The 27479-nt window shown below is 47.2% G+C and overlaps 1 protein-coding gene across 8 annotated transcripts in view; it reads right to left on the bottom strand.

Moving 5' to 3' along the window:
* KMT2C (lysine methyltransferase 2C) overlaps positions 1 to 27479 on the bottom strand; it is a 308664-nt gene that overhangs the window by 16608 nt on the left and 264577 nt on the right. For 7 of the 8 annotated variants that reach the window (XM_059729207.1, XM_059729205.1, XM_059729204.1 and 4 more), the window contains 12 exons: positions 23419 to 23530; positions 21837 to 21915; positions 21668 to 21731; positions 19329 to 19561; positions 15828 to 17504; positions 12041 to 12253; positions 11525 to 11689; positions 10384 to 10525; positions 9437 to 9584; positions 919 to 1097; positions 679 to 833; positions 238 to 490 (listed from right to left, as the gene is read on the bottom strand). In XM_059729207.1, the coding sequence (XP_059585190.1) occupies positions 238 to 490; positions 679 to 833; positions 919 to 1097; positions 9437 to 9584; positions 10384 to 10525; positions 11525 to 11689; positions 12041 to 12253; positions 15828 to 17504; positions 19329 to 19561; positions 21668 to 21731; positions 21837 to 21915; positions 23419 to 23530 (3420 nt within the window). The remainder of the gene's footprint in view (positions 1 to 237; positions 491 to 678; positions 834 to 918; positions 1098 to 9436; positions 9585 to 10383; positions 10526 to 11524; positions 11690 to 12040; positions 12254 to 15827; positions 17505 to 19328; positions 19562 to 21667; positions 21732 to 21836; positions 21916 to 23418; positions 23531 to 27479) is intronic. The other variant, XM_059729206.1, reaches the window with a different exon arrangement.

Here is a 27479-nt window from a genome sequence, read left to right as displayed (position 1 = left end):
CAACACTCAATTGGCCATGCCCCTCAACTTCAGGTAGGCCATGAGACTACCTGTGGACCAGATGAAGTGGTGCCATGGCCCACATCTGGCCCACAGGCTGTATGTTTGACACCCCTGATGCAAGATAAAACGGTATCATCAAAACCAAGAATCAACTAGTTTACTCCGGTGGCTGAGTTCATCATGCTGACACAGGCAACTACAAAACACTCAAGAAACAGATGTAAGCCTACTCACCATTGCTGTTCGGAGGAAATGGCATATTTGGTTGCTTCAGTCCATATGACCCCACTAATCTAGCAGGGCCCATGGGTCCTGCCTGAGGACCATGGAGTAGTAAGTGCTGTCTGTATTCCATAGACGGATTTGCTCGGTGACTGTTCATCACTCCCATGGAAGATGGGATGTCTGGGGCACTACTAACCTCATAGCTGTTAGGAATTCTGACGTGGAGAAGATTGGAAAATGCAGCCACGACACTACTGATATTCTACAACAACAACGGCAAAACACAGCATTATTCATCAGGCAGGAGGTAAACTACACAACAGTATCAATTTCCAGAAGATTATGAGAATGGTTTTACTACATTAACCCACATGTTCATTATTTATATAATATACCAGACACACACAGTGATGGATTATTACCTATAAACACTGAAGTTTATTTCCTTACCTCTGCAGCAGTGGGATGTAATGTAATTGCTACAGATATAAGGCCAGATTTAGGACCATTTTGGGATGGCCCAAGCTGAGAGCCAAAGAAACCAGAACCAGGTAAAGTTCCTGAACTAGGTTCTGATTTTATATAATTCCTCTTTGCTTCAGAACCTTCAAAATAAAATGAAACACACATGAAGTTAAGCTGAAGGAATCTGAATTGAGAGAGACAGGTGCTAAGTGCATGTCATCTTACCTTTTCCAGTACTGCTGGGTAGGATGGGAATGATTGGGGATGGTACAGGCTCTGGGGTCTCTTCCTTTACCAAAGACAAGTCTGGATACCTACTTATTTCCATTCCCACAACACTTTCAGGAGAGGAAGAAGGAACAAAGCTGTCAGGTGTGTCCCGGTCATCACAGTGATCCTGAACTCTGAGGGGAAAAAAATTCAATGCTTGGAAACGCTTTATGGAAAGGTAGTGATGGATTTCAATCACCAGCAACAATCCACTTGTGTTTTCAGTCTAGTTCAAGATACTTAGCCATTTGGGAAAAACTGATAACACAATTATGACATTAATCAAACCGTGTCTTCCATGGAACTACATTATCCCAATAGTTCAACCCACCATTAAAAAGGGGCCTAACTCAGGGGCTAGCAAACTTTTCAAGCTGCAGGCCAAGAAACCCATCCCCATTTTGGTGGTGCACCACAGGGAGGTTTACCCATGCCTAGAGACAGGCAGCTGGGCTGGCACTGATTTTCCCAGCCCCGTTTTTTGATGGGTATAATAATTTCATAGATTTCATAGACATTAGGGCTGGAAGGGACCTCGGAAGATCATCGAGTCCAGCCCCCCGCCCAAAGGGCAGGACGTCAGCTGGGGTCATAGGATCCCAGCAAGATAAGCATCCAGTTTCATCTTGAAGGTGTTCAATGAAGGCGCTTGAACGACCTCCGGTGGCAGGCTGTTCCAGACCTTGGGGGCTCGGACAGTAAAGAAATTCTTCCTTATGTCCAGCCTGAAACGATCTTGTAGTAGTTTGTGACCATTCGTCCTCATCATCCCTTGGGGCGCTCTGGTGAACAAACGTTTCCCTAGATACTGGTGGTCACCCCTGATAAACTTGTAGGTGGCCATCAGATCACCCCTGAGCCTGTGCTTTTCCAGGCTAAAGAGCCCCAGGGCTCTCAGCCTGTCATCGTAGGGTCTGCTTCCCTGACCCCTGATCATGCGCGTGGCTCTTCTCTGGACTCTCTCAAGCTTCTCCACATCCTTTTTGAATTGTGGAGCCCAAAACTGGACGCAGTACTCCAGCTGCGGCCTCACTAAGGCCGAGTACAGGGGGAGAATGACGTCCCGGGATTTGCTTGAGAAGCATCTATGGATGCAAGCCAGCGTTTTGGTCGCTTTACTAGCCGCAGCATCGCATTGCAGGCTCATGTTCATCTTGTGGTCAATGATGACCCCCAAGTCTCTTTCTTCCATAGTGCTAACCAACATAGCACTGCCGAGCCTATAAGGATGCTGCGGGTTTTTTTTCCCCAAGGTGGAGAACCTTGCATTTATCGGGGTTGAACACCATCAGATTCTCATCCGCCCACTTGCTGAGCCTGTCCAGGTCAGCCTGGATCACCCGCCTGTCTTCTGATGTGGATGCTTTGCCCCAAAGTTTGGTGTCATCGGCGAACTTGGCCAGTCCGCTTCTGACTCCAATGTCCACATCATTAATGAAGATGTTGAACAGTATGGGTCCAAGGACAGAGCCCTGGGGGACCCCACTGGTCACAGGACACCACAATGAGTGACTTCCATCAATTACTACCCTCTGGGTCCGACCCCGGAGCCAATTTTCCAGCCAGTGGATCGTGGGGGACCCAAGGCGACAATTGGCCAGTTTCTCCAAGAGACGATCATGGGACACCAGATCGAAGGCTTTTTTGAAGTCAAGATATATGACATCAATCTCATCTCCCTTGTCCAGGTGATAGGTCACCTGGTCGTAGAAGGAAATGAGATTGGTCAAGCAAGACCTACCCGCAACAAACCCGTGCTGGCTATCCCTTAAGATGTTGGCGTCGGCCAGTCCATTAAGGATGGCCTCCTTAATAAACTTTTCTAAGATCTTCCCCGGGATAGAAGTCAGGCTGATGGGCCTATAGTTAGCCGGATCCACTTTCCTCCCTTTCTTGAAGATAGGCACCACGTTGGCCTTCTTCCAGTCTTCGGGCACTACACCAGAGCGCCAAGAGTTTTCAAAGATCCGCGCTAGAGGCTGGGCTATGATGCTCGCCAGCTCCTTGAGTACCCTGGGGTGAAGATTGTCAGGGCCGGCTGACTTGAAGGTATCCAGCTTCTCAAGATGTTCCTTCACAAAGTCAGCATTAATGGAGGGCAGGGGATCACCCTCACCCGGACTTCCCGGCCCTGTAGCGGGCATGGGTGTCCCATGGGGCTGATGAAAGACCGACGCAAAGTACCTATTTAATAGGTTGGCTTTTTCCTGGGCGTCAGTTGTCAGTTGCCCCATCTGGCTCAGCAGGGGTCCAACGTTGCCCCTGCTTTTCCTTCGGCTCCCCACATATCTGAAAAAGGACTTTTTATTGTCCTTGATGCTCAAAGCTAGCTGGAGTTCAGTTGCAGCCTTGGCTTTCCTGGTCTGCTCCCTACAGGACCGGACCAGTGCAGAGTAATCCTCCTTGGAGGTGACTCCCATCCTCCATCCTTTGTAGGCCTTTCTTTTTAGCCTCAGGAGGTCTGCTAGGTCCCTGGAGAGCCAGGGGGGCTGCTGTGCCCTCTTGCTGCCTTTCCTCCGAGATGGAATAGACTTAGTTTGTGCATTGAGGATCGCTCCCTTGAGGAGCAACCACTCTTCTTGAACTCCCCTCTCCCTGCGATCACAGTCCCTTAGGGCCTCACTGACAAGCCTCCTGAGCTTGTCAAAGTCAGCTTTCCTGAAGTCAAGGACTTGCGTGTTGCTGACTGACTTGCCAGCTTTTCGGCAGATGGTGAAGGTGATCAGCTCGTGGTCGCTGTCACCCAGCTTCCCATCGATCACTAGGTTGCCGACTAGGTCCTCCCCAGTAGCCAGTACCAGGTCGAGCAGCGCTTTGCCTCTTGTTGGCCCATAGACTTCTTGAGTCAGGTAGAGGTCATCCACGCACGAGAGGAAGCTCTGCGACCGCTCAGACTTTGCTGAGCGATCCTCCCACGAGATGTCTGGGTAATTGAAGTCACCCATGACAACCATGGTCCTGGAGCAAGCTGCCTCAGCCAGTTCCTGGGCAAACTCCTGGTCAAGCTCAGGACTTTGGGTGGGAGGTCTGTAATAGACTCCCACCATTGTGTCCCCTGTGCCGTGTTCCCCACGGATTTTAACCCAGAGGGTCTCCAGCCGTCCACCCTGGTCGCCAATATCGGCTTGCAGGGACGCGTAGCTTTCCTTAACATAGAGAGCTACACCCCCGCCCCTTTTCTCTACACGATCCCTCCTGTACAGGGTATAGCCATCTATCCCCGTGGTCCAGGCATGGGTGGAGTCCCACCAGGTCTCCGTTATCCCTATGACATCGTAATTGTTTGCACTGAGCAGGAGGATGAGCTCCTCCTGCTTATTCCCCAAGCTCCTGGCATTTGTGTACAGGCAGGCAAGCGCCCCCTGGGGGGCTCCTTCCTTGCCCACAGATTTTACCAGGGCTGGGGCGGGCTCCCTTGAGTGCTGTGATCCGCTGGCTTTGCAAGATTTGCTCAGCGGGCCAGCAGTGGCGGTCGTCCCCCCGTCCCCCAGCGGGCTTAGTTTAAAGCCCGGTGGAGCAGGTCAGCCAGTCTGGCTGAGAAGAGCCTCCTCCCTAGGGGAGAGAGGTGGAGACCATCTCTTCCCAGCAGCTCGCTGCCTCTCTCACCAAAGAGCGGGCTGTGGTCATGAAAGCCAAAGCCTTCCTGACGACACCAGCGCCGCAGTCTTTGGTTGACCACATAGATCCTCCTGTCCCTTCTCAGCCCATAGCCTGAGACTGGGAGGATCGACGAGAACACCACCTGTGCCCCCAGACCCTTAAGCCCCGCTCCCAAATCCCTGTAGCGCCTCATGACCTGGCTGGGAGTGCTCCGAGCCGTGTCATTGGTGCCCACATGAATAAGGAGCATGGGATAGTGGTCTGTGGGTTTGAGGAGCTTAGGGATCCTCTCCGCAATGTCCTGGATGTGGGCCCCTGGGAAGCAGCAGACTTGCCGGGCTAAGGGGTTGGGGTGGCAGATTGGCCCCTCTGTCCCCCTCAGGAAGGAGTCTCCCACAACAAACACCTTACATTTTGTCTTGGGGAGAGCAGGGATGGGAGCTGCAGTGGGGCCCATGTTGCCTGTGGGGGCCGGCAACTCAGCAGGCTCTGCTGGGGCAGCAAGAGGTGCATCCCTGTTGCTCAGTTCTGGTGGGGGAGGGGCCTTGGTGCGGCGGGCCTTAGGGCCCTTGACCACCTTGGTCCATGCCCCTGGCTGGACACAGCAGGAGGTCCCAGAGTCCTCCTCTGGCCTGGAGGGAGACTGTGATCTACCCTCTGCCTCCCGGGGGAGAAGGGCCTGGCAGTAGGAGTCTATCTCCTGCTCGCAGTTCCTGATGGCACGCAGTCTGTGGACTGTGGCCTGGAGCTCCTCCAGCTGGCGTGCCAGAGACCCCAAAAGGGAGCAGACCCCGCAAGGGGAGGTCACCATGCTCCCAGGCCCCAGAGCCTGAAAAAGGGACAGGCAGCCCCCGCAGCCGAGAGCCAGGGGCTCCGTCTGCGTGGAGCCCGGAACCAGGGGCTCCGTCTGGGTGGCCGTCTCTGAGGTGCCGGGGGGGGGGCCACGGAGCCCGAGGGGACCCTCGGGGTGCGGCGCGTGCCCATCTGTGTCATGCCTCCGGTAGGCTGGCTACGGCTGGGACTTTCTACCCTGGGGGGTGCGCAGGCAGGGGCCGGCGCCCTCCTGCACTCCCTCCCGCGCGAACTCCGCGCTAACTCACGCGCTGGCAGAGAAGCGCGCCTGTTTGTGCAGCCTGTTCGTGCGGCTCCGGTCGCGTGGCTCCCTGGGGGGCTGGGCCAAGTAGGGGCCTGGGCGGGGCTTGACCCGGCCCGGCTCCACTCAGCTGCCGCCTCCCACACACACACTAAGGGGGTTAGCCCCTTCTCTCCACGGGCCCCGCTTACCCCGCAGCTTCCACGCAGAGCGGGGCTGTACTGGGGCTGGGCAGCAGAGAACTGCACTCGCACTGCTGCCATTGCTTCTCCCTAGCCCCCTGCTGCCCAGCTGCAGCACAGGCACAGTTTCCAGCTGGTCGGGAGCTGCGCTGGGGCTGGGCAGATGGAAGCTGCATCTGCACTGGTCTCGCTTCTTCCTGCATCCCCACCCAGCTTTGGTAAAGGTGCAGCTGGAAGCCGCATTCATGCTGCTGCCACTTTTCCCCACCTCCCAGCTGTACCATAGGAGCACCTGGAAGCTACCTAGCCCTGGCTCAGTTCCCCACTGGCTAGAAGCTGCACCCACATTGCAGCTGGGGAGTGGGGCAGGGAGGAGTGGCAGCAATGTGGGCACAGCTTTCAGTTGCCTGGCCCCAGTACAGCTCCTCACTACCCAGCCCCAGCATGGGCACAGACAGAGGCAAGACCTTCCAGCTCCATGGGCCAGATCCTGATTGCACAGGCTCCTGTCCTACCTGATACGCTTCAATTCTGCTTGCTGGATATTCTTACTATCGAGTTACTACTTCAGCCACTTGTTTATGTCAAAAACATGCAAGGCAGTGACAAAGAGCTGATATTAGTCTTACTTTGTACTTTCTTCTCTATATCAAAGGCAATGTTTATCTCCAGTGTCAGATGCTTTTAATTCAGTAGATTTGCTGTAGATGATAAAAGACCCTTTTTTTTACTCCTGACCTGCCAGTAGGTGCAGACAAGCCCACTCTTGACATGTATTACACGAGAAAGCATACTAGAAGGGAAGGTTGCTTGAGATGATTGTATTAGCTTTAATGTTCAAGAGCTTGTACACTTGGCAGTGCTACGCTTGCTAGCACCATGGCCGAAAGGGACTTGGGGGTCAAGACTGATCACAAGATGAACATGAGCCACCAATGTGATGTTGCAGTTGGTAAAGCAAACTGAACTCTGGCTTGCATCTATAAATGCTTCTCAAGTAAATCTCAGGATGTCATCCTCCTGCTGTACTTGGCCTTGGTGAGGCTGCAGCTAGAGTACTGCATCCAATTCTGGGCTCCACAATTCAAGAAAAATGTGGAAAAGCTTGAGAGAGTCCAGAGGAGAGCCACACACATGATCAGAGGACAGGAGAATAAGCCTTAGGAAGAGATGCTGAGAGTCATGGGACTCTTCAGCTTGGAAAAGCGCAGGCTCAGGGGTGACTAAAAGTACGTTAAGGGCTGCCTATAAGTACATTAAGGGTGTGCATCAGGATCTGTCTGCCAGAGCACCCCAAGGGATGACAAGGTCCAACAAGCACAAATTCCTCCAAGACTGTTTTAGGCTGGACGGAAGGAAAAACTTCTTTACTGTCTGAGCCCCCAAGGCCTGGAATAGGCTCCCTCCAGAGGTGCTGCAAGCACCTACTCTAGACTCCTTTAAGAAGTGTTTGGACACTTATCTTGCTGGGATCCGTTGACCCTAGCTGACTTCCTGCCCCTGGGGCAGGGGGCTGGACTCAAAGATCTTCCGGGGTTCCTTCCAGCCCCAACGTCTATGAATCTATGAATCTATAAACTTGGTCAAAATTCACATCATACGGAGCAGTCCCCAGACTTCACCTTCTCAATGTGTAACGACCCTTTATCTAATACAAGGGTGGGCAAAATACAGCCTGCGGGTCGGATCTGGCCCGTGAGGCCATTCTATCTGGTCCGCGGGGCCCCTAAAAAAAATGTAGAAAAATAATATTTCTCTGCCCTTGGTTCCTGTCAAAAATGACAGGAACCAAGGGCAGTAGGACCCAGGGGAAGCCCGCGGGCTCTAACAACAGCGGGGCCCACCAGGCCCCCCCACGGTTTTGCAGCACCTGGCTGCCTTGGCACGAGAAGCTCAGGTAAGCAGGGGTGGGGGGGGGGGAGAGGAGGAGACACACGACAACGACACCCTGGGCAAGGAAGAGCGCGGGGGTGGGGGAAGCGGCCCCTATCCGCCCATGCCAGGTGCCCTGTGCTGCAGCTGCTTGCAGCCTGCGTGGGGCTGCCTGTGTCCACTCTGGTCAGCCCCATGCAGGCTGCGAGTGCCTGCAGCGTCAGGCACTGGGCGTGGGGCAGGGCAGGGGCTGCTTCCCCCCTGTGCTCAGCTTTTCCCTGGGCTCCTTCCCTGCATGGAGAAAAGTGGCCCCTTGCCGCCCCATGGCCAGCGCTCCGCACTGCAGGCGATTGCAGCCCACGCAGGGCTGTCCGGAGCAGGCACAGGCAGCCCCAGGCAGGCTGCGAGCAGCTGCAACATGGGGCACCGGGCGTGGGGTGGGGAGGGGCTGCTTTCTCCCCCCCCAGGCTGGCAGTGGGGTGGGTTACAAGCTGGTGCTGAGCACGGGGAAAAGTGGCCCCTCGCCTGCCCCATGGCCAGAGCCCCGCACTGCAGCCACCTGCAACATGCATGAGATTGCCTGTGTCTGCTCCAGACAGCCCCACATGGGCTGCGAGCACCTGTAGTACGGGGCGCCAGCCATGGGGCAGGTGAGGGGCCACTTTTCCCTACGCTCAGCACCAGCTTCTTCCCTGCTGGCGAGCAGGGGGTTGGGGCTGTGCACTGCCCCCTGCCTGTACCGTGGGGCTGGGGGGCACTGGGTGTGAGCAGGCGGGGAGCCAGCGGGAACACGGGGCCCGCACCGGTGTCCTGGGGCCAGTGCCGGTGGGGCCCAGAGCAGGGTGGCAGAAGGGCGGGGTCCCAGCTGGCAGGGGCTCTATGGAGCCGGGCCAGCTCCCCGCTCCCTGCTGGTGCAGCCTGGCCCGGCTCCACAGCCCCCTGCTGGCCTGTGCCCTGCTCTGGGCCCCACTGGTGCTGGCCCTGGGACACTAGTCCCAAGACATCAGGATGTTGGTCCCAAGATGGTGACCAGGGGGCGGTGCACCTGTCAAGGGGTGGGGCAACCCACGTGGCCCTCGACAGCCTGCCAAAACTGGGTAAGCGGCCCTCTGCCCAAAATAATTGCCCGCCCCTGATGTAATACGTTTTGTACTGCTGTAATGCACAAGTGCTGCACAACTGGTGTTCTTCCTCTACTTCTCTCAGGCACAGAAGTGCCTTTATTTCCATTTCATATTTATGGAAAAGAGAATGAAGTGACCTGTCTAAGGACCTGCAGAACATTTCCCCTGTATCTTTTCCATAGCAATTCAGTCTATAGAGCTGGAGAGTTCTCAGGGCCACAAGAAGACTTAACAGCAGCTATATGACTATGGACCCACAACCCAAAATCACCTTCATATATCTCTGAATGTTATTACAGTTTGTGTGTTCCTCTGGGAATAGGATTAATTTCTAGAATTTGCTTCTGTTCTTGGTTGGGCAAACCAACTTGGCAACCAAACACAATATCCAGCCTGGCAACAGGTGAAACCTTTTCAGGTTGCAGAGACACCTGGTGTAGGGAACACTAAGGGAAAACCACTATCTTCTCCTCTTGTGGTTGGGGAAGACCAACTATTTCCTCACATCCTCAGGGATCTCTAGAGCTTGCTTAATTGCCTGCATAGGGTAAGAGCACCTGGTGCAAAACTGGAAATAAATTGATTAAGGAAATAAAACCTACCTTAACTCTTCTTGATTGTTATGAGGTGGTGTGGGAAGTGAAGCAGGAACATCCACAGTTTTAGGGCCCTGAGCCATAGCTCTTGCCAACAAGTCGTCTTGTGGCCTGAAAGGCAACTGGAACTGTTTTGGCCCCAGAGCTTTGGTAACTAAAACAGAAAATACACAGCACAACCAAACGTAAGTGCAGCTCTCTACCTATTGACACGTTAGCAGGATTCTGGTTATGTCCAGATCCAGTAAAGGAGCTTCTAGTTCCATTTTACTTGCAGTTTTCACTTTTACAGTTTCCCACATCCATGATTAATCTGTGTATGCAAGTTAAGCTTTTGAAAAAAGCAAACAAAATTGGTCCAGTTATTCTCTACTTTATATACTATATATACGAACAAAACCAGAAAACTTGCCTTACAGTGCAAGGGGCTGAGGTTACAGAGAGATCTTTTGTCATGGGACAGAGCTAACAGGGGAAGTGCAAAGTTTTATTTGATGGAAAATTGTTTTTGATTTGATCAAGTTATAAGTAGGAACCTACTTAAATGGCAGTTTTGCGATTTTTGTGGAACCGTGAAAAATTGCAGTTTCTGCAATTACCTTGAAAAATGGAATTTGCTGTGATTTTGCACAGAATTCCCCCCCCCCCCAAAATAAAAGCTTACCAGAATACAAACAAAGTGCAGCAATTCGTGCAGCTATAGGGCATGTGATTTGAGAGAGAGCTACTGAGAGGCTGAACTACCGATGTAGACTCAGTGAACGTGCCCATCAGGAAAGTGAAAGGGCTTTGGTGCCATCTTTTAAGAAGCCCTGTCAAATCCTATGCCTTAAAAAGTTGTATATAAACAAATTTCAACCTTCCAGAGGACAGCAGTCCTATATTCATAATCAAGACAGACAACCTCAGGTGAAAGCACTATTTTATACTTCAGGGAGAGGAGACAAACTTACCGTCGTGTCCTCCCAACATCCCAGCCTTGCCAGCAAGCTCCTCAGTAGTTGCAAACCCATTTACTAACTTTTGGCAAGCCACAGGTGGTGGTGTAGGAGGAAGAGAAGCAGGAGGTGTTGGAGGATTACTCAAGTTATTCTGCTGCATGAAAGCAAAGGATTATAAATTAGCTTTTAATAGCAAAATACAATAAAGGCTCACAAATCTAGTAACAGGTGACCAACCCCATGCGTATATCTTAAGTATACAAAAGCAGCAAAATACATGGCCAAATAGAGGAAAACATCTGCTACAAAACTAGCTACAAAAAAGAGCACCGTGGGGAATTGTGGGCATCTCTCATTTCATGGGATGTAGGGTTCGATTCTACAAGTCCTTCAATACAGCTCGACAAGCATTTCCAGAGTTTTGTCTAAGTAAGAACTGAACAAAGAGTTGGGGATTTGGCTTTGCAGCAGCCAAAACTGAACTTCACTGTTGGTTTTCAAGTCCACCAAGTATTCTCACTGGGTCAGACCCTTAGGTTCAGCAATTCTTGGGTAAAACTGGAGTAAACACCACAGCTTTTCAGAGACGTATTGTGGTTTTGTAATACGGCAACTGAGCACCATTTCTAGTCCTCTGTTGACACTGTGCCTGCTCTCTCAATATTGCCATTTAGATCTCAAAGTGTCTGAGTTTTAAATTTTGTGGATAATTGGACGTTCAACAAACAGATGATTTTATTCAGAGTTTTTAAGTCCTTAGTCAGGGATTAGTGGACAAATGATGGAAGTCTATTTCCCATCTAATTCACATTAAGAAATGCTTTACTGCTCTCAATGACTTTGTAAAGCACTGGGAATTCAGCCTTTTCTGCTCCATAAAGCTATAATTACAATTTTCACCATTTAGCATCGGTTTGTAAATGCAGTACTTGTAGTTTATAAATTTGTTTACAACCCAAATAGTTTCTATAATTTGCTTCCATTTTCATAGTGCAAAATAATGACTATTTAACAGCTGACTAGGACATACAGTCTAGCAGCGGCAAATGCCTCCTTTTAAAATGCACAGAAATCAAGAGCAATAGTTAGAAATAATCCCATTATCTTGTTTCTTACATAGAGCAGGCAAGGGAAATCTAGCTGAAAATTGTACCTTGTAGATAAGTTGGGAATAGTAATCTGAAACCCCATCAAGCGTAGCACTACCGAAACTTCCCACAAGTCGATTTCCGCCATTTATCTGGCCACTCCCATAAGGAAGAAAGTGTGCAAAGCTCACTCCAATTATTGGTTCCATCAGAGGCAGCAGAGAGAGTTGCTATAATAAAAACCAGGTAGAAATTAATACATGAAAGAAAAGATGCACATTTCTCCAAACCAACATCAACACAGAGGTTACCATCAGAAAAGTCAGCATCTCCCCAGCTATCAAGGTCAACTGTCTCCAAAAGACAAGACTCAGCCAAGCTAGGGGTCTGCAGAGCTTGGAGGCTCTTGGCCCCGTTCAGCCCCACCGTTCATTCCCAGCTGGAATGAAAAACTCGGAAATTTCAAAATCCTCTCGAATTTTTGTTCTTCAGAAGTCAGCGTAATTATAAATTGCATTCTCTCACTTTGGCTGTATTGTCTCAAACCTCGGGGGGGGGCTGGTGCATTCTCTAAAACTCACCTGTTTTAACTGGATAAAGGTATCCATGTTAGGGTAAATTGCCTGTTTTTCCTCCTCCTCTTTTTTCCTTTTCTTAGACCGAGGCGTTGCCTTCTCCCCAGTCCTCTGAGTTCGCTTATTCCGTGGTTTCTTTGTCTCAGGCCCCACCTCTGGCCTCTGAACCTGGCTGTTTCCACATCCAAATCCACCTTGCATTTGACTTCCCACAGTTTGCTGAGAGAAAAAAGCAAGTTAAGCAACAAGGGGTGCATTTGTTCAGATCAATATTAATTTCACATTATTTTTGTACCAAGTGTCAACCTATATTTCTAACAAATAATGATAAAAGAGGACGTCTGGCACTGAACCATTTAGCTCACTCGTTTCCTGCACACCGCCCTACCAGAACACCGACACGTTGCAACTTCACTTGGTTTATTTGTTACTGAACTGACATCTTCACTGTCGTTTTTGACCCCCCCTGAGACAACACATGAATTGTCATTACCAACAGATGTGTCTGGCAAAGTTGCAGGCCAGAAATGCCTACTTTTCAGTGCCTGTTAAAACAGAAGAATACACGCTGTATATTGGGGCATAATGAAAGGAAGATGTGGCTCCAAGAATCGGAGGAAAGTAGGGGTGGAAAGGACCTCACAGGTCATCTAGTCCAGCCCCCTGCTCAAGGCAGGATCATCCCCGACTAAACCATCCCAGCCAAGTGTCTGTTTAATTTGCCCTGGAAAACTTCCAGGGATGGAGAGTCCAGGATATCTCTAGGCCGCCAGTTTCAATGCTCGACCATCCTCATAGTCAGAAAGCTCCTCCTAATTTCCAACCCACATTTCCCCTCCTGCAGTTTATGAATCATCCACAAAGTTGCAGTTTAAGGTTTTTAAACCCAAAGCAGATTTCTAGATAAAACTAACAGGCCGTTTTCTCCTGAAAATACAGAACGTGGCTTCAGAACAATGTTTTGAGCAATTCTTCACAGAAAGAAATACCATGTAAAAACAATTAGAACAGGAGACAATGGTACAAATAACATCATCCAGTACGAAGGAAAAGTAGCTCCTCCAGTATTTCCATTTTTCATCTAACTAGCTTTAAATGTGGTTAGATCAGGGACACCCAAACTTAATTTTTTCTCAAGGCTGCATTGAGACTCGCTCACTAAACAACTTGAGTGGGGAACTAAGGCAAGCAAATAACCAAATGCCAAAAGCAGTCATTCGCAACCAACCCCTGCTTTTCCTCCTTCAGAGAAAGTGATTTTCCTATCTCCACTTTCACAGATTTTTTTAATGACCACATTAGTCCAGACTGTTAACATGAAGAATTACTGCGTTCCCCCAAATTAGTAAAACTAGTCTCTGTAAAAATGTTTTATGACAGAGAAATAGAGTTGCCTCAGCCGAAGTGCAGGGAGACGCACATGCACAGATGCATAATTGGAGATTTTCCCCAGTTAGACATTTTCCTGCGTTCCGATTTGCATCTGCATCTCTGATTTGCATAACTGCGATTCATGAATCCCTGTACTGTGATTGGCTGACAGCCAACATTAGTCAGGCTGTAGGGATTTCCACAGTCGCTCTACAATTATTTCTCAATAATCTTACTATGAATATGCAAGTATCTCTCTTCTGATTGGATACAATAAATCCTCTGATCTGCTTGATTCCTTCACTCAAAAGTTTCAAGTTGCTCACTACCAGCAGAGACGGTTGCCTCATCGTCTCGCTACTGCCAACCAGAGCAGGACACAGCTGTGGACTTTACTTGAAAATAAAATTTAAAAAATCCAAAACACAAAGAAAAGAGCCGAAAACCGATAAAGGGGAAAAACCTCTAACACTGGTTGTCTTCCTGCCAGACATGTATTTACACTTGGTTACAGTATACAGCAGTATCCCATCCTCTATTTCCCAAATTCATCTTGCACTGACTATAAATGGATAAATACCTGGGTTTCTATAGAAAGAGCCTTGCTGATTCCTAATGAGGGTAAGCAAATGGGGCTGTATTCTAATAGTGTCGCAGTCACCACCAAAGAGCCAGCCTGCTTTCCAAGCTTCGGCAGTCAATTCTGAGGCTAAGCAAGGAAATACTGCCATATCTCAGACAGCAAGGGGAGGCAACTGGTGGTAACACACGTTTATAGCCAATGCTATAAGGCAAAGAAAAGCATGGAGGGAGAGGAGGCTGGATAACTGCGGGGGGTGGGGAACCCAACTACCTTTCTGCCGAGATAGATCAATATGTTCTTTACTCTATTATTGCAATTCAAATTTAAATGTTAAAACTATAAAAATGTTAACAGTTTAAAGGTGCAGTCCACTAATTAGGTAAAAAATCTTTATTCTGGATTAATAGACCCAAATATTTGCATCTTTTGTTCAGCACCTTTGAGTGATCACTGCATGAAATGTTATTTATTACTGTATTAAATGCAAGTGTCAGGGTTAGTGGTTCTCAAGCTTGTCAAGGCGTCCCTCCATCACTTTGTGCTGGTGCCACCAGTTAGGAACCACTGCTGGTGCTGCTTCAACTTACTTGGGTGCTTCACAGCCAGGTAAATCTGCAGGACGGGTTGGGCCACATGCATCCTGCTTTTGGGCTATGATCAGCCTAAAGCAGGCAGGAGCTGCCTTGAGCAGCGTAGCCCTTCCTTGCCCGGCCCTTCCTACGCTCCTCCTGGACACGAAGGCGTGCGGTGGAACTGTGCCACGTGTCCCTGTTTCCTGACCAGAAAGGGCCAGTCGAGCCAGGTTCCTGCCTGCGTTTGGCTGATAACAGCCCTAAAGCAGCAGGGGTGGGCACCGGGCAGTTTTACCTGGCTGGTGTTTTGGTGCCTCTGAGGCAGGCTCACAGAAACCCCGTTAAGAACCACCAATCCAGATGCCCCATTTTAGACAAGGATCTCGTTAGACTTGGTGTTACAGAAGCTATGGGGAAAACTTGTCCCAGGCTGGAAGAGGCTGCAATCGAGCACCTGCATCCTGCAGGCTCATCCAAGTGAGGGGACCTCCCATGTGACTCCTAAGACCAGATGAATTTAAGATAAGATCCAAGAAGAGGGAGCAACAGTGAAACAACGGCAACACAAGGGTATATGATGGCAGCATGTGGCTACAAGCTGCGAGCACAAAGAGCAGGGTTTGAACAATTTCTTCTTCTCTTAAATCTGTAGTTGCCAAGTCTTTGGATTAGCAAAGTTCAGGAGTCAAATAAAAACATCCTAAGGCAAAGGATACTCCACTCTGAATTTAGTGGCTACTGCATCAACAGACAGGTATTTTATGCCCCCCCAAAAATCAAACCCGAAAAGGCAACATATTTGCTAAGCACAAAACAAACCTGTTGGATTAACATATAACTCAAAATGAACAACCAATTTATACACCACTTTCCCACAGGAAAATGGCAGGCTGGCGACAGACATCTTTTGTATTATAATAAAGGAGGGAGCCCTAGAAGTGGCTCTGGTTTCTACAGTTAACAGACACAAGAGGATTTTCACATACAACAAAATGACACAAGACTTATTTTGGTCACAGAAATCCACAAATTCATGCAATTTGGGCGTGGGTGAAAGCCTGCATCTATGGAGCCCCAGTGAAGTCAGTGGGGCTGTGGATGGACACGCAGGACACACCTTGCAATTCTTCCTTAGCTCTGGCAGGGTTACTCCAGACACATCCCAACATGCCACCTCCACATGCTTGGTGAGAGATGGTAATGTCACAGTCTAATACAGCCTTACACACATTAAAAACCAAGAAACACCCCCTCTAACCCCTCTTACCGTTGCTTCCGCTGGGTTCTGTTTCTCCACCAACTTGCTGTCCCCAGCACTTTCTTCTTCTGGTCGGCAACTGCTCTCTGATTTCTGATTCACAAGCGAGCCAGACTTTTTATTTTTAAGCAGGTGTTTCAGTAATTCATTGCCCGACTCCCCTTTTGCTGGTGGGGTGCTGGACGGCTGGGCTGAGCCCTGTGCCGAGGCGGCAGGCTGTGGTGTGCTTTTATCTTCTTCCACTTTAATCCCACTTTGATTTTCCGCTTTGGGCTCAGCTTGACCTGAGCACTGATCAGCTTCCGCGGTTTCCAGTTTAATTTCCTGAATACTGGCAGGAGCATCAGTCTTGCCCCTGTCAGTCTCAGGGTTTATGCTCGACTGCTTTTGCAGCAAGCTGCTCTTGGGAAGCATACATTCCAGTTCTGCAGACTGGCTCTCTGAAGCATTTGTTGTCGATGGACCCGTTGGCTCCACTGATTCTGGCTCATCTTGGTGACGGGAAAGTTCGCTGGGTGTGCTAACTGTTGGCGTGGAGGTAGACTCGGAAACGGTTGGGGTTGGTGGTGCAGTTATATCCGAATGTGGAGTTGACGGTGCTTTTACCGACTCAGCATCTTCATCCTTTTTCTTTTTACGCGTCCTTTTCTTTTTTCCTTTCTCCTCTGGAATTATATCAGAGTACAGCTGAATGAGAGACTGACTAGACCCAGGGAAATTGGTTGTGTGAGGCATGCTGGTATCCTGGCTGCATGGAGGACCACTCCCAGCTGCTGAAGGTGCTGTTGGCAGCCCAGGGGCAAATGGAGGCCTGACTTGGTTCTGTGTAAAGCTGGTCCCAGAGATGCTCCCATGGGCTTGTTTAACAGAATGGAAGTTCGGGGCTCCACCTGCAACTGAAGGTGGATCAGGTCCAAACGGGGCAGGCCCCACCGGCCTTCGCTCATTGCTTTGCATAAAAGTTGCAGCAGGTGGTGAGTTCACAGGGCCTTGCTGTAAAATTTGCCCCATTTGCTGCTGTTGATGCTGTGGGGACTGCTGAAGGGGTCGCGGGGTTTGCATGAAGTCACAGGACAGATCAGAGTTAAAGAAAGGTATCTGGGACAAGGATGTCCTGTTGTTCAGTTCTGATCCCATCATACCATGCTGCTCCATTTCCATCCTCTGCTGCAAAGCCCTCTGTCGATCCACCTCCTGCATCAGCTGTATGCGTTGCCGTTCCTGCTGCTCCCGTAAACGCTCCTTTCGTTCCCGTTCTTGAAAGCTTTCACTGAATGGGTTGTTGTCATCAAACTCCACCCTAGGTGGTGGCCCTGACTGCGCATTCGCACTGGGGCCTGACACAGGAGTCGGAGTGCCAGGATTTATGGGCAGCTGCGTCATGGGAGGCTGCATTCTTGAGGCACTGATGGGGATATGACTTGGAGGGGCAGTGCCAGGTTGCCATGAAGGTAAGCTTGGCATTCTGGCTGGATTGGACTGCCCAGGAATCACAACTGTGTGCTGCTGATGCGGTACCATGGGGAAGTTTTGCTGATTCATTGCTGGTGGCGTTCCTCCTGGCACTATGGGAGGCTGAGCCTGAACTCCTGGCATCACAGCATGGGGCGCCATTCCACACTGCTGCTGCTGCTTGATTCGATATTCCTCAATGAGCTCCGCATGCTCCTTTTGCTGTTTTCGAATCTGAAAATTTAAAGCAGACGTTAATCATCTCTAAGTTCCATGCGTAGGGCACCTAAAGCATGCAGGGTATATTACATGGGAAATTATGATTGTGAAAGGTAAGCCTTGTCCAGGATTAGCACTGAAACAATCTCAGTTATATTTTTGCTTAATTTTGCTAAATACTCATCATCTAAATAAAAATATCCTCCTCACCGTAATTATTAATTTTTGCAATACTGTTAATGCTATTAATACCACTAATACTATTGCCATACTGTCTAGAAGTCTGCGTCATGGAGCAGGATCCCTTGTGCTGGGCTCTCTCTGTAAATGCCCAAACCCAAACTGCTTTTAGGTGCCACCAAAGTCTCTCTGCTGGCTGTCCAGGGATTGTAGACACCTAACAGGGCCCTTGTGAATCACCCTTTTGGGGCAGGAGCTCGAAATTTAAAGTGATGCAATGCCTCAATTAAGGTGCATGCTGATACACCTTGGTCACTACAGAAAAACAAGCAAGCCCTCTTAATCTCTGTGCAAACCTCCCACAGATAGCTGTGGGGAAGCCACTATGCACTGAAAGCAATTTTAAGCCTTTAGATTATATCATAGCCTGTAGAGCTTTAAATCAGACCCTCCCCTCTAAATTAATTTGTTACCTTGACTTTTTGGTCTAAGAATAAAGCCTGGTTCTTACACTAGCACTTAAGTTCTCAGGTTTCTTTTCAAATGTATCTATTTTGCACAGTGACAGGTGACATGCAGCAACTTCTCTATTCGCTTATGAGTTTCTTCTTTTTCACCAAACAGAAAAAGATCATGCTCCAGTTCTAAATGAAGGCATGTAATGGAAGAGGGTATTCAAACTGCAATGCATGACACAGATGGCATACAACTACCAAATTATTCTGGCGACCTGAGAGAAAAGCTTGAGTCACCAGATTCCTCCAGCTTGAAATAGAGCAGTGTATTTCAAGACACTGTTATTTTTGTACAATTCACAGTGGTCTGAATGCATGCTCTTTATAGACTCAGGCTTTCCTTTGCACTGCTGCTACACAGCAACTCTTACCAGACTCTAAAAGCGGCTCCCCTTCTCTATTTCTTACTGTCGCTGAACATTTTCTCTCAAGCTCCAGCAATGCTACTAAGCTGAAACTATGAAATCTAGAGTTGAGTCGTTACTAAGGGCCTACCAATTTGCAGTTTTATGGATTTTGTGGAGTCTGCCGATTCCGTGAAATCCGACATTGCCCCGGAAACCTGGGCAATGCCTGCAAAATCCGCCGGGGAAATAACTAACTAACTAAATAAATGAACTTACGGAAAAGAAAATGCTGGCTCCTAGAGGGGAAGGAAGGGCTGCCCACTTGAAGGGCTGCAGGCAAGATGGCAGCTGCCCCTGCTGCCGATTGGCTGCAATGGCCGCCTGTCATGTGGCCCTACCCCTTCTCACCAATGAGTGGTGAGGCCACATGACAGGCAGTCCCAGCAACTGATCTGAAGGGGCGGGGCCATTAGGACCACTCAGCCAGAAGCATGGAGGGGCCCACTGTGCTCCGCCTGTGTTCTGCCCTTGAAATCGGGGGGGGGGGGGTGTGGAAGAGGGGACACTCCTGTGAAATGGGAAGGTTTTTAGTCATTATGTGTGTGAAATGTGAGCAGCTATTTGAGTGTTTTTCTTTCTGGGGGCTGCACCATGTTTAACAATTACAAATCAAAGCAAACGTCACTCCAACATGACCACAAGCCATGCCAAACAGGAACAAGGAACAATATCATATTACACCTGAATAATCAGAATGTGGAAGAGATGAGGTCTTTAATTTATTTCTAAATCGTTACCTGTTCAAGCTGTTTCTGGACCATACTCTGCTGCTCAGTTACTTGCTTAAGCTGTTCTGCATCTTCTTCGGGGAATTCACGACCAGCTTTTTTGGCCGTGCGCTGTTTTGCTGAGAGAGCTTTTTTTGATTTTCGGTGTGCTCCAATTTGATCTTCAAGATATTTTTGTTGTATTTGAAGAAGTTGTTGCGTTTCTTGCAGCCATTCTTCGTATTGCTTTCTTTGAGAATCATCTGAGAGGGAAAGTAAATGATAGTATGCACTGATCTTGTGCTATGGGACCTACTTAAAAAAAGACTTATTTTTCTACTTTTATTTCTTTCTATTTGTGCTTGTCAAGACTCTTTAAGCAGAGTACAGAATTTGAAATCACAGCATTTATTAAAAATGCATGACAAAAACCAGCTTTTAACAGAGGTCTTTCAAACCTCAAATATGACCGAAGCTTACTTAAGTTGCAAAAAAAGAAATCGGCTCCATTATTCTTCCCATCTTTTAACCAGCCTTCTGATGGAGGAAAAGCCAATGAGAACAGGTGAGTCTGACCCTCATTATGTTTGCAATCTAGTGGATCAAGAACAATTAACCCCTTACATCAAGGGCACTCTACTGTTGGCCCTGTCATATTCAAGCTTCAAATGAACACAAACATATGGTGAGAAGCATTAGCTCAAATAGGAAAGATATAAACTATGTAAGGCTTAACAGGGCAGAGAGAGAAAGCGGTGGTTTGCTGTGGTAGTCTGAAGTCAGGCAGAAGGTAGGGTGGATTGGCACTTTACAGACTAACTAAATCCATTTATATTCTCTGATTTAGTTAATCTACAAAATCCAAATCTACCCTGCTTTCTGCCTTAATGGGATAAAAACAACAGCTTAGCACTTCACCTGAAATCAATGGGTAGCTGGTCTAGTTTACAGAGCACTGGGGTAATAAGTGGAAAAGGGACAGAAACAGAGTTGTGTCCAGTAATGGATCAAAGAATCTCGTTTGAGACCACAGCTGGTGGTTAAAAGCTGCCTTCAATGAGCGGAGCCTTAAACATAAGATGACTAGAAAATGGAACACATCTTTGGTGTGAAGTTAAGGGATTCAGCTCATTAGACTGCATGAGATGTTTGCACTCAAGAATTTACAGAATTAGCAACTGCAACACAAACTGCTGTTTAAGGACTATTCCAAGTCACTGCAATAAAACAAACTTGAAATGTGTTGCAAGTGTATTTCAATAGTGCTTTTTTATTTGTCCCCTATACAGAAAACACTTTCTCTCAATCCTTGATGCATCTTACAGCTATATATATTCTCAAGGGAAACTAATTCCTTCAGTGCTGAATTAGATCTGTTACTCATAATATAGCTCAAGTGACAACTGAGTGACAATGGTAGAGAATAACTGCGGATATGGAGGGAAGTGAAAATACAGTAGTGAAATAACATAACGATTGCATTGAGAGAGAGAGGGATTTTCAGAAGTGCTCAGTGTTAATCTAAATTGTGTCTCAGAAGTTGGCACAAGCTAAGTGTTAATGAAAATTCCTCCAAGAAATATACACAGAATTTGGGCTTTCCAGTAACTAGAAGGAGGGAATCTAGCTACTTCCATCTTCTTTTTATTAAGAAGATTATGGGATTTTTGGAGAAATAAGTTATTTGGCTACAAATAAGAAATTAAGGAATCTCTCTAGGTAGGGGTTATAATGGATTGGGAGCAGTGGAAAAATTAGGTACATCAACATTTCCAGGTGTTTCTAAATTGCTCATTGCAGATGTATGCATTTTTTCTCTAAGATAGTTTCCTCCACCAAGTTTTTATTTCTGGCTTTTTTTCTTTTGACTAAGAATGATTCAAAAAGTTTCTTCTTAAATTAAAACAATCTCTGTTAACTCAGATCATATAGTTCCCATATAGATCAACAAAATATTAGATTTATGAGATAACTGTCTGTAATTTAAGAGCAGAGCTAACTCGTATGCTAATCTATGAAATACTATTATGTAACTTAATGTGATTGATACTTTATAATGCAAATATGTATAACTTCCCTTCTCGCCTCGAGATCTTTTGGGGATATATTTTCTAGACAAAAGAGCAATAAAAACTGTTGCTATTGTTTTAATATTTCATGTCTTGTCTTTTGTTTTAAATTAATATCATAATTACTTTTTTTTAAAATTTTTTTTTATTTATTTTTTTTTTACACAACAGATGATTACCGGAACTAGGGAAAATATTTTTCGAAATGTGTGTGTGTGAGAGCCTGTTTTTAAAAAAAAACTAAAATTTTATATGAGCTCAGAGTTTTATATTACAATAAATTGTGATATTTGTACTTACTGACAAAACCTGGACCAAAATTTGGAGGATTAGGTCGTGAAATCTGAGGTGTCAAATTTCCATCCTAAAAATATCAAAGAACATATATAAACAAATGGATTAAGTCATAATTTGATTAAAAACAGACACTGTATAAAAACACTTCTGCTCTTGCATCAAACTGTATTACCTGTGTGATTGGTTGTTGTATAAGATTTTGGCCTTCGCTGGTCTGTGTTCCTGGCATTGGCTGACCCACAAAGGGAAACCTAGCAATAGGAAGATAAGCTATAATTTTGACTTGAAAATACTTAAGCATTTTAGTACAGTGGCAATATTTCAAATCATACCTGATGCAAAATAAAACTTCCAAATATTTTGCACACATTTGTTGGAACTACTGCATTTTAAGTATTTGCAACCTTTCTTATTCCACCACTGTAATGGTATGCCCTTAATGCAAACTTTGGTGCTTATGGCTCACAATGGGATGATTTAAGAATGGCAAGGTGTCTTACAGTAGGAACTGCCTGGCTTTGGCTAATGCTGATGATTCAGAAGGGCAGATGATTTTACGAGAAGCCTCTATATCTGTGTTTTAAAAGTTATCTAAGATAAAAAATTAAAACTAAACATGCTTAGATACAGGGTGATAAACACATTAAAATACCTGGGAAGATCAGGGTAAATAGCATTTGGCTCTTGGGAGTGGTTTTATAAGAGGCCTGGCCACCGGACCCTGACAAGGTAGCTCCAATGAGCAACAACGTACCAACTCAGCGGACTTTAATTATGAGAAGAGGACAAAGAGATGGAATTACATGGGGAGCTGGTACATAGATCATGTTATGTTTATTTAACATAGCCAATTCCTTTGATTGCCTCTAAAATCAGACAGATAAACCAGGCACATAATTAATCCAGATGTTTCAGACATGAACTAAAACAACGTGCCCCAGCAAAAGTTTAAGTGTTCTCCTAGAACAGCTCTAAACAGACCAGATTGCAGCAATGTATCTTGGAAGTAGCCAGGGCAGAGATCATTACAGTGAAATCTTCACTACTCACAGGTAGCTTTATTAGTCTATGGACCTCAGGGATGTTGCGGAAGCCCTGCTGTTATGGCCAATTAAACTAAATTAAGAAAGCTCTGACAATGTATCATAGTAACAATAACTGTATGTATGTGGCAGTTTTGACTGACAGATCTCAAAGCAAGTTGGTGTCATTATGCATTTTACAGGTATGGAAACTGAAGCAAAGAGAAATCAAGTGGCCTACTCATGTCTTACAGCAGGCTAATGGTACAACTGCAAATGGTCCCAAGTCCCCTCAGTTTTAGTATAGTGCCCTATCCCCCTGGCCACATTTCCTTCCATCATTGGCAACAGCCCTGTACTGGCCAGGAGTATGAGCTAGATGACAAAACAGGCCTTTTCCACTCTAATTCCTTTGATTCACTGTTTATACTTGGGCAGGTCTATTGATGTGTTGGTGAAAAAGGGAATGATATTTTTGACTACGTTGATCCTTGTACACCTCTGCCACAGCCAAGTTGTATAAAATGTTTTTGTTGAAATTCATCCAGTTCTTCTTGGCTTCCTTACTTGCTAATTTCAAAACAGGCCATAATCTACAACATGGTGAACTGCAAGTGTGGTCTTTATGAGGAAGCATCTAGATTCCAACCCATGGTTGCCAGTGGCTAAAATTCAATAATGTTTTGGGTTTATTTTTGCTTTACATTAAACAGCAGCAGCATCTTTACCTACCTGTTCATGACCATTGGTGGCATCCCCATATTGCTCTGTGCCATTACTTTATTGATCCCTTTAAGAGCTACCATTTTTGCTTTCATTATGGGATCAGTGATGGCATCAAAATCTATGAAATAAAAACAGTAAAGAATAAATTACAGATACACATCTTTATTTTGTTGAAGTACTAATGCACGTGTGCACCCACAAACACACACATACTCTTTCATATGGTCACTAGGGCTGTCAAATGATTAAAAAAACTGATTGCAATTAGTTGTGCAATAAAAAAAAATAGTCACCATTAATTGAAATTGTAATCACACAGTTAAAACTCAAAATGATGTGCAGAAAACTCAAAATATACAAAATTATGCAGGTACGTTGTACAGTTGGATGGTGGGTGTGGAGTATATGTGGGAATTTGTGAAGGTGTGGGGGGCTGTGAGTGTGTGTGGGGTTTGGAGCTCGGGGAAGGGGGTTCCCGCACGCCCTGGCAGGATGCAGGGTACTGTGGGTCAGGAGTGAGGGGCAGTGGCAGAGCTGGGGGGGCTGTGATTTTGGAGTGAGGGGCAGAAGGACACACACACCCTCCCCAGCAGGTAAGACTGTGGAGAGGAAGGGGCATGGGAAGTGGCAGGGGGCAGATAGAAGCCCCCATGGTGAGGGATTGGGGCAGGAGTGAATGGGGCCACAGGGTTGGGGCAGGCTGTGGGGCAGCCATGGGACACTTGTCTAGGCATGGTGGGGAAGGAGGGGTGTGGCTCCTGCCACTGCGCACCCCTGAGGGAGTCACAGGGGGCACGTGCTCACTGGATTTTTGCGCAGGGCGGAGGTAGGCTGCCTCTGTGGGCTGGGGCTCTGCACTTTGCTGCCGTTGCCCTGGGAGCCACGTGACACTGCGCTGTGCCTCCTGCCACTGGGCAGGCAGGGGGCATGGTGTGGCCAGTACGCAGCTCCGGGGGAAAAGGCAACAGGGTGCATAGAGCCCCAGCTTGCAACCCGCAGCCCACTTCTGTCCCGTGCACAGATCCAGGGGGCACATGTCCCCTGTGCCTCCCCTGGGGGTGCATGCAGCAGCAGGAGCCACCCCCCCTCCCCACACCCCTGGATGAGCCGCCCATGGCTCCATCCCATGACCCGCCCCAGCACCGGGATCCCATTCACTCCAGCCCCTGCCTCTGCCCCACTCCATCTCTCACCATGGGGCTCGATCTGCCCCACCTTGCTCCTTTCCTCCCCCAGACTTACTTGCTGGGTGGTGCTCTACATGCCACTGGGCTGTGTTCCTGGCCGTGGGCATGCTGTGACTGCTCAACTGTGTCTGTGTGCCACCTCCCTCTCCGCTGCAGCAGCTCAGAGCCTATACCTGGGCTGCCCTGTGGCTCTTGTGCGCTGCCACTGCTGCCCTGCTGGACAGCCCAGAGGCAGCGGTGACAGCAGTGGAGTGGAGCCAAGGCGCATGCTCCAAAACCACATGCGCGATTAACTCATTAAAAAAATTAACGTGAACACCGATTAACGCATTAATTGCGCACATTAACCGTGACTAACAGCCCTAATTGTCACTTATGCTAATCCATTAGTATTTCAAACCAATAAAGCTGCACTACTGTATTATAATAATTTAGTCATGTATTTCTTCTTTTCATTTTGTAATTAGTGTTAAATTGCAGGTACCTATATTCTTTAGATACTTCTAGCAGTAGGAGTTTCTTGAGGCCCTGACATTCTTTCCATTTATTGTGCAAGGTACTGGTTAACTGCACTATCAAATTAGACATGCTACACATGCAAAGAAATTATGTTGCACAATAAAAATGGCCAACCAGCAATAACACTGGCTAACCAGCCACAAATATGATGCTTGAAAAATGTAGAACATTTTTGTAGCTGGCTTCTATCAAGCTTTAATTTGAACATGTGGCATGTCACACACACAGAGTGATAGTGTTTGGCCAGGTCCTCCAGCAACCCAGGGTGGCCTGCTTTCTCCCCTCCGCTAACCTGCAAGCAGACTAACTCACAGGGTGGAAACAAACACTGCCTCTGGGTCACCGTAAAGATGTTTACGGTGGCACCAAGGCCAAGAATGATTGTTTTCATCCAGCAACATTACCTAAAATAACATATGCCTGGGACCCTAGATAGTGCTACAATTGGCTAAGAAAAGCAAAACAAAGACATCCATTTGAAAGAGGCTCCAATGAGAGACTTAGGCTATCAGGAGTATTCACAACACTAAGTATTACAAAATTAATGCAGATAATTAATTGGGCTTCCACAGTTGCCTGGAAGAGGCATTTAATGCTATTATGAAAAATAATGATATATTTCAAAAACGTGCTGGGCATATTTGTGCATTATTGGTGCAACATCACTGATAGCTACTCAGATAGCTCCAGTCACATCTAGGCTCCTGAAATCATTTTATAATTATCAGTGCTGCATTTGACACAACACTTTCATATTACATTAATAATCTTTGGTTTAAAAGACCTGTATAATGCAACTGCTTTAAGTGCTACAAATTGACATACAGTTATTACACAAACCAGAACAGACTGTCAGCATTTATTTTGCACTTTTTTATTATGAGCAGAATATTTTTTCTAGGTCTAATCTAGGCAACATAAAGAAAGATGAAAGGTCTATTATTTTCATATGAGGATCTCATGTCTTCTACAATGGCAGAATTATCCCCATTTTGCATATGGGAAACTGAAGAGCTTAAGGCCTAGATCCAAAATAGGCACTAAGATGCCTAAAGCAAATCTTAGGCAGTATTTAGGGTCCTAAGTCCGAGTTAGTGATCTACAAAAACTTGTCTAGCCACTTAGGCCATGTCCATATTTCTTCCCTGTCAAGGCTAGGATTAGTGCTGACAAACAATCCCTGCCTAATTCACTCCTGCTCCATATGCATGCAAGACCAACAATTAGACAGCAAAAACAACCCAAAGGAGTCCCAAGTATGTGCCCCAGACAGAGAGCTTCATGGTGGGACTGTGACATATATTCAGGGCCCCTTTAAGAGGTCTGGGTAGACATGCGCAGAGGGGAAGTGAGCAGACAGTGATTCTGAGTGATCCTAAGCAGGCAGGGAGGCAGTACAGACTTGGCTCTAAGCACCTCAGAGTCTACGTGTTCTAGGTTTTCACCAATACATTTTTACTGAGGCATCTAACATTCTGCTATAGTGCATGTCCAAGGCACAGCCACCTTGGGTTAACACAGCGCCCCAGCACCCATTGCACGCCAAAGCTTCACAAGTCAAGCTCTCTTCTCTTGAACCAGTCCCCAAAGGGACCCAATCTGGTGGGTGCATTGAGAGCACACTTAACATGCACTGACAGCATGGAGTTGAGTGCAACACGCACTAGCTGCTTTCATCAAAAACAGGGCCCAAGGAAGAGGAGGAAGACATGCTGGTAGTGGCAACCATCTTTATATCATTTGCCAAAGAACTGTAAAGTCCAAGTTCCTTCTTGCTTGCCTCCTTTTTCTCTATTTTTCTCTGGCACACAGCTGGAATTTCTTTTTATACAGGGCAGAGCTTCAACGGGAGGGGCAGAGAAGACCCTTAACCCAGACTAGCCTGCAGCCTGGCGATTAGGGCACTTTGTTACGTGTTTCATGTGGATTTGAATCCCACGGTGTCAAGGGTCTAGAACCCAGACCTATTTTTCAGGTGCATGCTCTCATTATCTAGCTATTAAAATGAAGGGTGGTCATCACCATTACAGGCTGTGCTCTGAACAAAAGAATGAGCCAATCACCTGTACTCAAAGAGGCAATGTTAGCATCTAAGAGAGAGAGAGAGAGAGAGGGAGAGAGAGAGGGAGAGAGTGTGTGTGTGAGTGGGGGGTGAGGGGGACTACCAGGAGAGGGAGGTTTCAGTCTGTGAATCCCAGTCATAGACTGGGCTCTCGGTGTGCTACCTGTTGGGAGTTCTTATGTGCCTCCTTCTACACTTGGGCTATACATGGCACACAGATGCTCAACTCAGGTGTGTGGCTTGCACCCTGGGAATTGGGCATGAAAACTCAGGTGTAATGATGTTCTCTTTCTGGATTT

This window comes from Alligator mississippiensis, chromosome 5, assembly GCF_030867095.1.
Source record: "Alligator mississippiensis isolate rAllMis1 chromosome 5, rAllMis1, whole genome shotgun sequence".
Lineage (NCBI taxonomy): Eukaryota > Metazoa > Chordata > Crocodylia > Alligatoridae > Alligator > Alligator mississippiensis.
The sequence above is the reverse complement of the archived record's forward strand: the minus strand, read 5'-3'. Positions and strand labels throughout refer to the sequence as shown.